The sequence below is a fragment of the Panthera uncia genome (assembly GCF_023721935.1).
Source record: "Panthera uncia isolate 11264 chromosome D3 unlocalized genomic scaffold, Puncia_PCG_1.0 HiC_scaffold_8, whole genome shotgun sequence".
NCBI lineage: Eukaryota > Metazoa > Chordata > Mammalia > Carnivora > Felidae > Panthera > Panthera uncia.
Window position 1 is genome coordinate 72228664 of NW_026057586.1, and position 12565 is coordinate 72241228.

The 12565-nt window shown below is 55.9% G+C and overlaps 1 protein-coding gene across 1 annotated transcript in view; it reads left to right on the plus strand.

The window, feature by feature from the left end:
• Positions 1-10618, plus strand: part of BCR (BCR activator of RhoGEF and GTPase) — a 128221-nt gene extending 117603 nt beyond the window's left edge. Inside the window, exons 17-23 of the mRNA XM_049619112.1 lie at positions 2730-2789; positions 3478-3587; positions 4895-5034; positions 5888-6022; positions 6786-6891; positions 7381-7543; positions 7891-10618. Coding sequence (XP_049475069.1) covers positions 2730-2789; positions 3478-3587; positions 4895-5034; positions 5888-6022; positions 6786-6891; positions 7381-7543; positions 7891-7980 — 804 coding nt within the window. The 3' untranslated portion in view covers positions 7981-10618. The remainder of the gene's footprint in view (positions 1-2729; positions 2790-3477; positions 3588-4894; positions 5035-5887; positions 6023-6785; positions 6892-7380; positions 7544-7890) is intronic.
• The last annotated feature ends 1947 nt before the right edge of the window (positions 10619-12565 follow it).

A 12565-nucleotide genomic window follows, 5' to 3' on the forward strand; every position in this document is an offset into this window, starting at 1 on the left:
GCCTCTGGGGCCAGGTAGCAGTGGGGCTGGACATTGGTGCTGGTGGTGGATGATGACACTGAACCCCCCCCCTCCACTGGGCTGGCCATGCTCTGGGAGGGGGGCCACAGGGTGTTCTCTGCTTGAGTCCAGTCGAGACTGTGCAAGCTGTTATTGGTGTCACTAGCTGGTGTGGTACTGGCTCTGGGGAGGGGGTCTCTAGAACATGTACAGCCATGAGACAGACTGGCCAGGCAGACGTGTGTTACTCAATGTCTCCAAATGCGCCCACAGGAAACCAGCCACTTGAGAAGGAAGTTTGGCTTTTCTGGGCTTTAAAGAAAACTGACACGCTGGAGTTCCCGTAACCAATAGGCTGTTGGTGGGGGGACGGGGGTTTATTTTCCAAACACACACAAAAAAGGAGAATCCAGGGGTGATCGGAAACTTTGACCTTGGTGAGCCAGGCTGCAGGGGTGGGGCTTCCCGAGAAGCGTGGTCAAAAGGCAGTAGAGGCCGGGAGTTTGTCACACTACTGTCCATCTGCGCTTCTGTCTGGACGTGCTCCTGTTAGCCACATCGGCCTCTCAGAACAGCAGGGCCAGGGATGCGAGAGACGCCATCTGCCCCCGCCGCCATGCAGGGCCTCCTACGGTACTTCCACCCTAGCCGGGCCAGCCGGAGCCGACTGGCCTCTGCCGAAAAGCACCTGTGTGCTCGGGGCACGGCCATGTGGACCCACATCCGAAACCTCATCTGCAAGGGCAAGGTGGGCAGATGGGGGTGCCATGGTCTCCTGGGTGGGCCGTGTAGGACCAGGGGTCCCTCTGCCTGTTGGCTACATTGAGGAAAGGGATCCAGTGATTACTGTTCCTGGGAGGGAAAGGGAAGGGGATTTCCTGCTGAAGCTGCTTCTGTGTCTCCTTTAAAGAAAACTCCTGGTGGCGGTGTTGAGCTCTCCCTTTCCTTAGGAGCCGGAGGTATGATGTCTATCCCCTTCCTTCCTGAGAAGCCAGGGCACAGGAGTTGAGTGTGATAGTCTGGCAGTATGCGCCCCCCCCCTTACCTTTTCCCACCATACCTTGTCTGGTTGAGAGCGAGTTAGGGCCCTAGCGTCATCCCCCTCCTGCCTCCCCCCGGAGGAGGCTGTTCCCTGAGCTGGATGCCTAGGATTCACTCTAGCGGGGGAACACTAGTTGGGAGGTTTCCTTTTCTGAGTGGTTTGTGACTGACTGGTCCCTGCTGACAGGCCTTGCCCCTCAGGGTGGGGTCCCCATGGCCCAACAGTATGCCCACCCCCAAGAACTTCCAGGGACAGATATGGAGCAAGAACCTGTAACCACACAGCCCCAGGAGGGAAACACTCTGCCACCCTTTGTTTTTCTTTGTCATTGTGTCTGTACATTTCAAATCTTTGGAGATGTTAACCAGTAGGATGGTGAAGGGGAGGTAAGGGGAGCCCACACCCCAGGAGTGCCTGTGACGAGCCTCCATGCCAAGCAGTGCAGGGATAGAGGCTCTGGTTGCACACAGCTGAGAGGTAGCAGCCACTGGACCTTGTTTTCTCACCTGCACAAGGTCCACGTGGCTGTCATCTCTTGGGTCCCTTGCAGTGGATAAACATGGGATGCCTGTCCTGAGCACCCCACTGGACCTGGCACTATGCTCAGTACCGTCGTGTGTGTGTGTACACACAAGTTTGTGTGTGCAGAAATCACGAGACACGGACCCTGCTCTCAAGTGGTTTGCCTAGTTTCAGCCATGCATCACAAGGCCCTGTATGAGGAATACCAGGTTACATGGTGTCAGACAGTGGCTCCTTAACTTGGCTTTATACCAGAATCACTTAGGGAGGTTTCTAGTTAAGTGAACCCCAGATCCCACCCTGAGCTGTGAGTGCAACTCTGTGAGTAGAACTCAGGGAGCTGTTTTTTCAAACAAGCTCTTCCCAGGTGCTCATTTGTCCAGCCCACTGGTGTGAATGTGTGCTCCCCAAAACAGGGAGGATGGAGACCTCATAGATGGGGAGAGCTTGGCCTGAGCACAAAGTTGGGTATGTTACAGCAGCACAAGCTGTCAGGTGAGATGGGGCAGCATGGTCCCGTGGGCCAGCACTCAGACAGTACTCTGTGGGGTAGAAGTCAGAGGGCTGCAGAGGGCCTTCCTCCAGCCCTGTCACTAGCTGTGTGGTTTGGAGCTGGGCTCTGAATCCTTCTGGGCCTGACTCTGAGCCATAGGACTGGCCTGGACTGGAGACCCCCTCCTGCATGGGCTCCTACAATTAAACCACCAGGCACACACAGGGAAAAAACAGTTTCAAACTCTTGGTTGGCACACCTTCTGAAAATTACTATTGAAACGGGGTTTCCCAAAATATTTAAGCTGACAGCTCGGCCTCCACTGAGCTGTGTGTAGCACCTGTGATGGCTGGTGAGGGGGAGCAGGACAGCTGCTGCCATGGACTTGAGCTCCCATCCAGAAGGCACGGAGGGAGGAGCAGGGTGCAGGGCCCAGAGCTGTCACCAACTCACACCAGGGGTGAGTCTGGGACACATGAAGCATAGGAGAGCTCTCAGTTTCCAGGGGTTTTCTAGCAGGTCCCCTTTCTGGACCCCTCTCAGGTGCCAGCAGAGGTCCGGCTCCAATTCTGACTTAAGTGTGGAGACATCACAGGCTTGGGCTGCTTGCTGCCTGGCAGGATCTCTGCACAGCCCCCAGGGCACCTATTAATCATGACTGCTTGCTTTCAGCTGGACCCCCAGGCCCTGCAGGACAGAGACTGGCAGCGGACTGTCATCGCCATGAACGGGGTATGTTGGCACCTACTTTTCCCAGAAGATTAGGGTGGCCCCCATTCCTTCCAAAACAGTCCGAAGGAGGCTAAGCCTGAGCTAGTGTGTGAGGTGGGGCATGGCTGCAGGAGGCAGCGGTGCTGCAAAGCAGAGTCACTATGAACATTTGGTGGCTGGTGTCATAGTCACCAGCCAGGCACTGAGCCTCCCTCCCCAAACAGTGATCCAGTGGTACCACCAAGTTAGGCAGGGCCTCAACCCTGGGGTCTGCCTGTAGAAATGGAGATCCCTGATTAGTTTTCAGTGCCCCAGAAGGATTTAAATCTTTAAAAAAGAAAGAAAAAAGAAACAAAACAATTACCTACCAGGAGAGGTCTGGGCATATATAACAAAATATTACATTTGATAGATAATTCATGGCTTTTTGTTATGTTACTTTCTATGCTTTTCCTCTTGTTAACTATTAAGAAAGAAAGAGAAGCAGTGGGGATTAGGGTGGGGAGCAGTGTCCTGCAAGAGCCAATCTTTAAATCACCCTGACTGTTCCTGGCCCTTGCTGAGTTGGGCCAGGGGGCTGCCCTGTGCTGGGATCTTAGCCCGCTTACCTGGGGAGGGGGATGATTTGCCAAGCCCCCAGGGCCTCTGGGAACTCAGACTGTGAGTCTCAGAAGGGTTAGAGGGCTGTGCTCCCTGCCTCCCCCTGCAGATTGAAGTGAAACTCTCCATCAAGTTCACCAGCAGGGAGTTCAGCTTGAAGAGAATGCCTTCCCGAAAACAGACAGGTGTCTTCGGAGTCAAGATTGCCGTGGTCACCAAGTGAGTGGAGAGGGGTGAGGGCTCATGCATCTCTCATCCTCAGGCACAGAGGGCACCCCGTCCCACCCCCGCCGAGCAGGTGTTTCTGAAGGAAAGAGCAGGCAAGGGTCTCCACTCCCTGCGTGGTCCTCTGAGCACAGGATGCCTCTCAGGCCAATGGAGCACTCAGTGTGCTTAGCTGCCTCCTGTGTTTACCTAGAAACTTGTCCTCATCAGTTCAGGAATGTCCTCGCCCCCTCATTCAGGCCAGTGGGCTGGCTCCCACACTACCACTGGAGCAGCACAGAGTCAGGGTCTTCTTCCCTGGCTCTGAATTTGTCACAGTCAGGGTTCCTGTGGCAACCCCAGCCCCTGGGGCACAGGTCACTTGTGAGGAGAAGTTTGTATGCTGGTTTGAGAGCAGTTCTCAGGGACACAGGCCTCTTCCTCCCAGAATCCATTCACTTCCCCTGTTTGGAATCCAGCCGGGCCCCTGACCTCAAAGGCCAGAGCCTGCGTCACATGTCCCCCGGACACCTAATTGTATCCAAACACCACTCCCTGCCCCCAGCTGCACCCCAGCCTTCCCTACAGCTCTCTGGGTGGACCTGGGCTTGAGCAGAGAGGACTGTGTCAGCAGTTACCCCAAATAAGCACCGCTAATGGGGGTGGCTTGGGAAGGAACTTTGCTGAGCTCCCGAATCCAGTTGCTAAACTAGTCTAAAGCTGACCCTCCAAACAGCACATCTCCTATTTTTAGGGTACTCCTACTCTGGGAATTGGGTGTTGTTAAGATGTGAGCAAAAAGTGTTTAGAACCACAGGATTCTGAGTGCTGAGGTTAGGCAGCCCTGTGGGGTTGTTCATCCAGCAATCCAGCAGGTGTTGGAGTGCTGCTATGTACAGGGCTCACCTCTTGCTCAGGCCTGGAGGGGTCAGGGTTCACCTCTCACATAGCAGTCTTGGCAGAGCCAAGCCTGGGTCCAGGACTCCGCAGCCACCTATTAACCCAATGCCTGGAATGTTTTAACTGACTTTCTATGGCTGATAACACCTAGGAAAGCCTCCTGACCTTCCCTAAAGATCACATATAACTCACAGGTCATCTGACTACCTTAGAAAGACCCTAATAAGATCTAAACAATGGTAATCATGAACTCTGAGAGCAAAGGGAAGGCATGCAGCAGGAGGGTCTGTGTACGCCCACACCCGGGGGTCTTCATCACCCCCATCTCTAGGCATCCAGGTGTGCAGACAGTTGATGGGTCCAGCCCCGTGGCCTGAGCCAGGGGCTGCCAGGCACTGAAGGTGCTTCCCCTCACCCTGCAGGAGAGAGAGGTCCAAGGTGCCCTACATCGTGCGCCAGTGCGTGGAGGAGATCGAGCGGCGGGGCATGGAGGAAGTAGGCATCTACCGTGTGTCTGGAGTGGCCACAGACATCCAGGCGCTGAAGGCGGCCTTTGACGTCAGTGAGTGTCGGCCCCACGCGGTGCAGGATGGGGTGTGGTGTGGTGACCTTGCACCCTCCATGGTCAAGGCTCCTGCTGAGTATATTAGGCTCCGTACATTTTCTTCACTTCTTGTCTGATTTTTCCAGTGAAAAGAAGAGGGAGGGGTGAGAGGAGGTTCCGCAGAAGCCCGTTCTCCTGTCTGAGCCACATGTGCATGGCTCTCGTGGAGTTGGCCCAGGGGCTTATGTGGGGCCGCCCCACCTCCCACTGGGGCTTGGCCTGCTTCACAGGGTAGGAAAGAGGTGCCGACCAAAGCTTTGGAGTCAGTGTGGTCTGACTTCTAAGTTGGTGGAACTACCTCAATCCCCAGATGAGGCCACTGAGACCCCAGAGGCTCCTCAGAGTAGAAGGTGGCAGAGCCAGGACATCGTGCCTGGATACTCTTCCCTCCCTGGTTTGTGACACAGAGGGCCATTGGCCACCTGAGGCCAGAGGGAAGGCACTGGTTTAAACTGTAGAGTGGCACAAATAATCCCGGTATCAGAAGATGCCTGCCGTCAGGTAGTTGCTGCAGAGCGTAGCCACCCAACTCCTGCCCGGGCACCGTGTCTATGATACCTCCACTGGCTTTGACAGCCTCTCGTGGTGGCTCTGCTGCCAGGCCTCCCCTTGCCCAGCAAGGGAGGGGTCGGGAGGACGCCTCCTCTGCCAGAACTGCTGGCATGCTTGGAAGAAGACACAACCTGCTCAAAGGAGGAACCCCAAAAACCATCTGCCTGCTATGGGCTGACTTGCCTGAGGCAGGGAGAGCAGAACCCTACTTGGTCTCCGTGAGTAGGTAGGTCGTGCTTCATCTCCACGCTCCTTCCAGATAACAAGGATGTGTCCGTGATGATGAGTGAGATGGACGTGAACGCCATTGCCGGAACGCTGAAGCTGTATTTCCGTGAGTTGCCGGAGCCCCTCTTCACCGACGAGTTCTACCCCAACTTCGCCGAAGGCATCGGTGAGCATGGGAGGTCTTCCCAGCCCCTCCTGTCCAGTGGTGCTCTGAGGTGGGAGAGATGTCAACAGCAAGGTGAGGGTGAGCTGCACCCCCTCCACCATGGTCCACCTTTGAGCCCAAACTTCACAGTGGCAGTGGACCAAGAACCTAGTTGGTCCTAGAAGGCCTTTGCCTATCCTCAAAGGGCCTCCTGCTGTCCCCATTCCTCCAAGGAGCCCAAAAGGGTGAAAGGGCTGGTACCACTGCAGCACACCGGAGTATGGGGTCCTGGAGGCTCCTTCCTCCTCACTGCAGTGCCCCTCTGCTCCTCTAACCCCAGCTCCTGGTCCCGTCACATAGGGCTTCAAGCCCAACCTGACCCTAGGTCCTCCTGGAGGGTGGTGTCCGAAGTGGGGGTGTGGGGGGACAAGGCAACTGCAGCTTCCACACCCAGCCTCCAGGGCCATTCATTCAGCAGAGGACCCCCAGGGTATGCAGGGTGATGAGGGAACTTCCAGGGCCTTGAAACCTTCCTGCCCTCACTCTTCATGCTTCAGTCCATGCTCAGCTCCTCATGCCTTGGGCTCTTCTGAGCAGAAGGTGGGAATGGCCAGGTCGGCTGGGAGGGCGGTGATGCCTGCCACCTCCTGGCACTGGATCCTCACTGGGGGCCAGTGCTATGTGGGCCAGGACAATGATGGGCCTGGACTGCCCTGAGAGCCCCAGGAGGGGCCTCCAACTTGGTCATGACCCTGAGAATAACACCCCTCCCAACCCCCTGCAGCTCTTTCAGACCCCGTTGCAAAGGAGAGCTGCATGCTTAATTTGCTGCTGTCGCTCCCAGAGGCCAACCTGCTGACCTTCCTCTTCCTTCTGGACCACCTGAAAAGGTAACCCCAGCTCTTCCTCAGGGGCCCCCAGGCAGCAAGGCACGTTCTCTTGTGGCCCACTGGCTCCTAGGCCCTAGTCACACTCCATGGCTCCTAGGGCCCTCTCCCCCCACCCCTGTCTGTGGTTACTCATCCGTTCTGGGTATTGCTCCACGGCCTTAAGGGAAGAGTGAAGCGCTTCAGCCATGGCCCGTGGCGTGCCTGGGCTTCCTCCCCGCTCCAGGTCATGGCCCACAGCTGGCCCAGCCACCTGCCAGCCCCAGGTGCTCTTTGTCCTAGGCCCCTCCAACCCAGAAGAACCGGGGTGCAGTCTGCTTCCAGCACATCCAGGGGTGGGGTGTCTGTGTTGTGGAGCCAACCCAAGGCAGAAAGGGGTGGCTCCCACTCTCACATTCCCTGAGCCACCCTCCAGAGTGGTCTGGCCCCTCCACCTCACCTCCATCCTGAAGGCCGTGTCTCAACAGCACCCTCTGCTTTGGCCCTCTGCAGGGTGGCAGAGAAGGAGACGGTGAACAAGATGTCCCTGCACAACCTTGCCACAGTCTTCGGCCCCACGCTGCTCCGGCCATCAGAGAAGGAGAGCAAGCTCCCTGCCAACCCCAGCCAGCCCATATCCATGACCGACAGCTGGTCCCTGGAAGTCATGTCCCAGGTATGAGCAGAAACAGGCTCCAGCTCATGCCACCTGATCTCAGAGGTGGCTTCTGCCTGGCCCACCCAGGGTCCTATGGGTTATTCCCATCATAGGTGTACAGGGGGAGGGGTCCAAGGTGCTGAGAGAGGCACTTGCCTGAGGCCGTGTGGCTGGGAGGGGAAGGGAGGACCCAGGCCACTGTCCTTCTTTCTGTTTCTTACTGGGGCTTCTCAAGGCCTGTCTGATATTTTCAGGGGCCTTCAGATCTCTTGGCGGGAGGGGCTCGTGTCGCCAGCACACTCTGCAGCTGTGAGCACCCCTCTGAGCCACTTTCCTCTTTCCTCCTCCCTGCTCTGCCCCGGCAGGTCCAGGTGCTGCTGTACTTCCTGCAGCTGGAGGCCATCCCTGCCCCAGACAGCAAGAGACAGAGCATCCTATTCTCCACTGAAGTCTAAAGGGTCAATTCCATCTCTGAGAGGCCAGCAGAACGGCCTGGAAACCTCCTGGAAAAACGGGCTATCCACAGAGTGGGAACCGAATCTTCTTGAGGAGTAATTAGGCCACCCCGCCCCCAAGGGCTGGACTACCCTTGTCTAGGGACTGCCTAGAGACAACTACCCAAGGCAAAAGGCTAAGTGGCCTGGGCAGTTCTGGACCCCGCCCCCCGGCCCCTGGGCCTGTGAGCTTGCAAGGAGCCTCAGACTGTGGTTTTCCATGCTGCCACCAGAGGGTACCCCAAGCCAGCATGCCTCAGCGCGCAGCAGGCCTGGCCGTGGGACCAGGTGAAGGGAGTGGTTTCTACGAACTTACCAGAGTTTAAGAGATTTCTACTGGAACGCTTGTCAAGATGCACCCTCTCCAGGGAGAAGGGAACGTGACCAGATTCCCTCACTATCGTGTCTTGAATAAACACCAATGCTGCTTCATACCGTGGGGGCCACAGCCCTGTCCCTGTGTGGGTGGGGGCTTTTCAGTTTCCCTGACTTAGAAATTTAACTCTGTTTGTGTAACAGAGTTTGAAAAGCTAAGTCAACACTGTGTAGCGTTTGACCCCTTTCGCCTCCTTCCTTCTCCTTCTTTCTAGAAGGAACTCTGTCCAGAAATGGGTCTTCCTATTCTGTCCTGTTGCGTTGTTTTTGCTGTTCACGTGCCCCTCAGAAGGCAGCTCCCCGTGGAGCCTTGTAACGCCTGTCTGTCTGTCCAGGACTGACACCAGGGGGAGGGAGGCCCAGGCTGCGCACTTTATGGCTTCTTCTCCAGGGATAGTGACCCTGTCCACTGCCTGTTGGGCACAAGCTCTCCTCTTTGGCTTAAAAAGGCCTCAGTCTTTCTGGCTTCCTCCAGCCTGTCGCCCCCTCTGCCCACACCCTCCCTCCCCCTGATCATCCACCGACATCAGTCACTTCATTCTCTTGCTCTCTGCTGAACAAACTCAGTAAACTTTTGTAAAAGTTTCCTCTCGGCAGCAACAGCTTGCTGACAGCTCGTTTTAAACTTTGATCCGAATAGCCTTTTGATACTTGAATATTTTTAAGTTTTCTACATAGTTTCTAATTTTTTTCCTAACAGATTCAGATAACTAATACGATATTAGAATGTACTCCATGGACAATTCGTGTCCCAGCGGCATTTTGTCTTCCTCTACACGCCAACTCTGTTTTTGTCAGGGGCCGGTTCTGAAGTCTCCTGAGCGTCAGGAATGTGGGGGGAGGGGGTGGTTAGGAGCAGGGGGCTGTTCCACTGGCCAGGCTCAGGGTGGGGCGCTCCTGTCCTGGAGCAGGTAGAAGGACAGGGACTGGCAGCTACCTCCCCTCCCTGCTCTCCAGATACCGGTACAGAAGCCAGGACATTCCTGGTAACCCTCCTGACCATCCAGCTTGTAGAAAAGAGAACGAGGGAGGCCGCTAAGTCTTTTGAAGAAATAGATCTATAAACAATTGCATCCTTTTTTTTTTTTTTTTTTTTTTTTTTTTTAAGAGAGGGGTTAGGGCAAGGAGAAAAACCTTGAGAAGCCAAGTTTCCATGCTGGTCTTGCAAGAAAAGAGAATGTAGTGAACCAGAGGAGGAAAGCAATAGTGTGACTCAGGAAAAGGTGTTTGCTTGTCACATGATTACACCAGTAACGGTGGCAATGTCCCATGATCCCTCCCATGTCCTGGGTGGCAGGGGTGGGGGTGGGAGGGCTCGCCTGACACGTCAATAGGCAGCTCTTGCCCAAACTCGCAGCACATGGGGGGACATGTGCTCTCCAGCCTCCCCTCTGCTTGTGGACCTGCTGAAGCAGGGTGGGGGTGGGGAAGGGCAGCAGAAAACAAAGTCTCTTAAAGGTTTTATGTCCACATACCATATTTATTTCTTTGTACTTTTTCCTTGCGAGGAGAGCAGACCCACCATTTTAAAGGAGTGTGGCTCTCCTGGGGGGTAGAGGCAGGGAGCAGGGTCCTCTGCCCTCTGCACATTTCTGGACTCACTGGGTTTCTTAGGCCTCCAGCTCTGGGCCGCCTCTGGCCTGGCTTCCCAGCCCCATCCATCTTAGCATCCCTCCAGCCCTGCAAGGGGAACACACTCTGCTTAGAAAAGCTACACCCAGCACTCGTTTCTGTTCCCCTGGTGTCATGATTTGCATCTGTCGCATTGAAACTGGAAAGCAATATATCAGTGTCTGTGCCAATTTTCGTTCCCCCCCCCTACCTCCTCCCCCTTCTTACTTTTTATTTATATAGAATGTGTGCTGTTTGATGACAGAATGACCACTCTTCCTTGTGTAGCTCTAAAAGCGCTCCTTCGCCGGGTCACAGTGGCAGTGGTCACTGGCCGCCTCTGTCGCCCTGTCTCACACACGGGCCTGGGGGTTGGTAAAGCGAGCATAGGGCAAATAGAGTCCTAAAGCCCAGAGATGACCTTCCACGAGGCATGGCTGCTGGACTCTGCAGCAGACGAGAAGCCTGGAGCAGGGAGCTTGATCTGGCCCCCGAATCTGGCGCAGGGAGCTTGGCTGTCTCTGCAGCTGCATTTCTGCTTTGGGCCCAGCCATCCCTATACCACCGTGGGGGAAGGGACTGCTGACACTTTCATTAAAGTTACCTGAGACTACTTGTGTCAGTGGTGATTGCTCCATTCAGAAGGAAAAAAACACGATCGGAACCTCTGGGAGGGTCCCTGAGCTGCTGGGTGGGAGCTGGGGGTGGGCAGCAGAGCTGGAAGCAGCAGCAGGCGATGTAGAGGGCCCGGGTGCCCCGGAGGCCACCTAGGAGGGCAGCGCACACCACAGTGAAGAAGCCAGGCCCAGTGGTGTCTACGTACCACAGGCGGGCACCACAGGCAGTGTTGGGACGTGAAGCAGCAGAGCAGGAGCTTGGAGCCCTCTGGTTTAGGGCGGTGGGGGTACCAGCCATGCCAAGCCCAGAGGCAGGGAGGACTCCAGCCCCCACAGCCTGGCCCTGCACCGGTTCCTTGGTCTCTGTGGTTTCCGCTGACACCAAGGTTTGGTGGTCCTGCCATGTCTGGCCTTCCTGCTGCCTGCAGGCATGGGTCTCTCTGAGCTGCCACCAGCCTTGCCCTCAGGAAAAGTCTGTCCAGTTTACAGGGAAGTTGTGCCCAGGGCGGAGACCGGTGTAGGACTTGGGGGAAGCTGGGTCACACTCATTTGCCACCCCCCTGCGTCTCACCCCGAGACCCTCCTAAGGGTAAGGCTCACCTCGGAGACTGCAAGTGGCCAGTGAAGGCCTTCCTCAGACCCCCAGGGAGGAAGGTCTCCTCGTCGGCTGCCTGGTCTGCTCCCGAGGGTGGGGGCAGTGTGGCGTGTGGTCCTCTGCCTGCCCTGTGATTCTCCCTCTGGCTGGCCTCCCAACACTGCTGCCTATGGGGCATCACTGCGGCCGTTTCACTGGCCTGTGGTGACCCGGAGGAGGTCACACCGAGAGTGCAACAGGATGCCCTGGGATGAGCCTCCCCCCTCAGAATCTCCAAAGGCATCAGAGCCCCCTCCCACAGCACCCCTCCAGCATCCCCTCCCACAATATCCCCCCACAAGTCCTCCTCCCACAGTGTCCCCTCCTCTCGCAGGTATAAGAGTTGACATTGGGTTTTGCCTGCATTGGAAAAGCTTCACCTACACCATGCCATCTGTCTACTCTGACATCTACCGATGAAGAACAGGCTCCCACTGGCCCTTGTCCGAGTATTCGACCCCTAAAAGGCTACAGTTAGTTTTCTCTGTCCCTACAGTCATGGTCCTGTTTGAAAACCAATAACAATAACAAAATGTTTTATTTTTTTAAGTTTATTTTTGAGACAGAGAGCATATGCACAAGTAGGGGAGGGACAGAGAGGGAAGAGAGAGAATCTCAAGTAGGCCCCACACTGTCAGTGCAGAGCCTGACATGGGGCTTGAACCCACAAACTGTGAGACCATGACCTGAGCCGAAACCAGGAGTCAGATGCTTACCTGACTGAGCCACCCAGGCGCCTTGCAATGTTTTAAAGCCCTACCAGGGGCGCCTGGGTGGCGCAGTCGGTTGAGCGTCCGACTTCAGCTCAGGTCACGATCTCGCGGTCCGTGAGTTCGAGCCCCGCGTTGGGCTCTGGGCTGATGGCTCAGAGCCTGGAGCCTGCTTCCAATTCTGTGTCTCCCTCTCTCTCTGCCCCTCCCCCGTTCATGCTCTCTGTCTCAAAAATAAATAAACGTTCAAAAAATAAATAAATAAAATAAAGCCCTACCATATCACTCCTACTAGGAGTTGATTTTTCGGGCAAGAGCTGACTACCCAAGTTCCTAAGAGCAGGCTCCATGTCCAGCCAAGTCCAAGCCAGTGGTCCCAAATCTGAGATCTTCCACCTCAAAGGGCCCTCAGAGGCCTCTTAGTCCAATCCCTTTGCTTGATAGATGGGGACACTGAGGCACGCAAGGCCGGGGGTGGGGTGGGCACCAAGTCCTCCCCACCCAGGGTCCCAGAGCCAGTAGATGAGCAGAGGCTAGGATCTCTGCGTTCTGCTGGCTCCCCAAGCTAGCTCCCTTTCTGCAGGAAAGGGCAGAGCCAG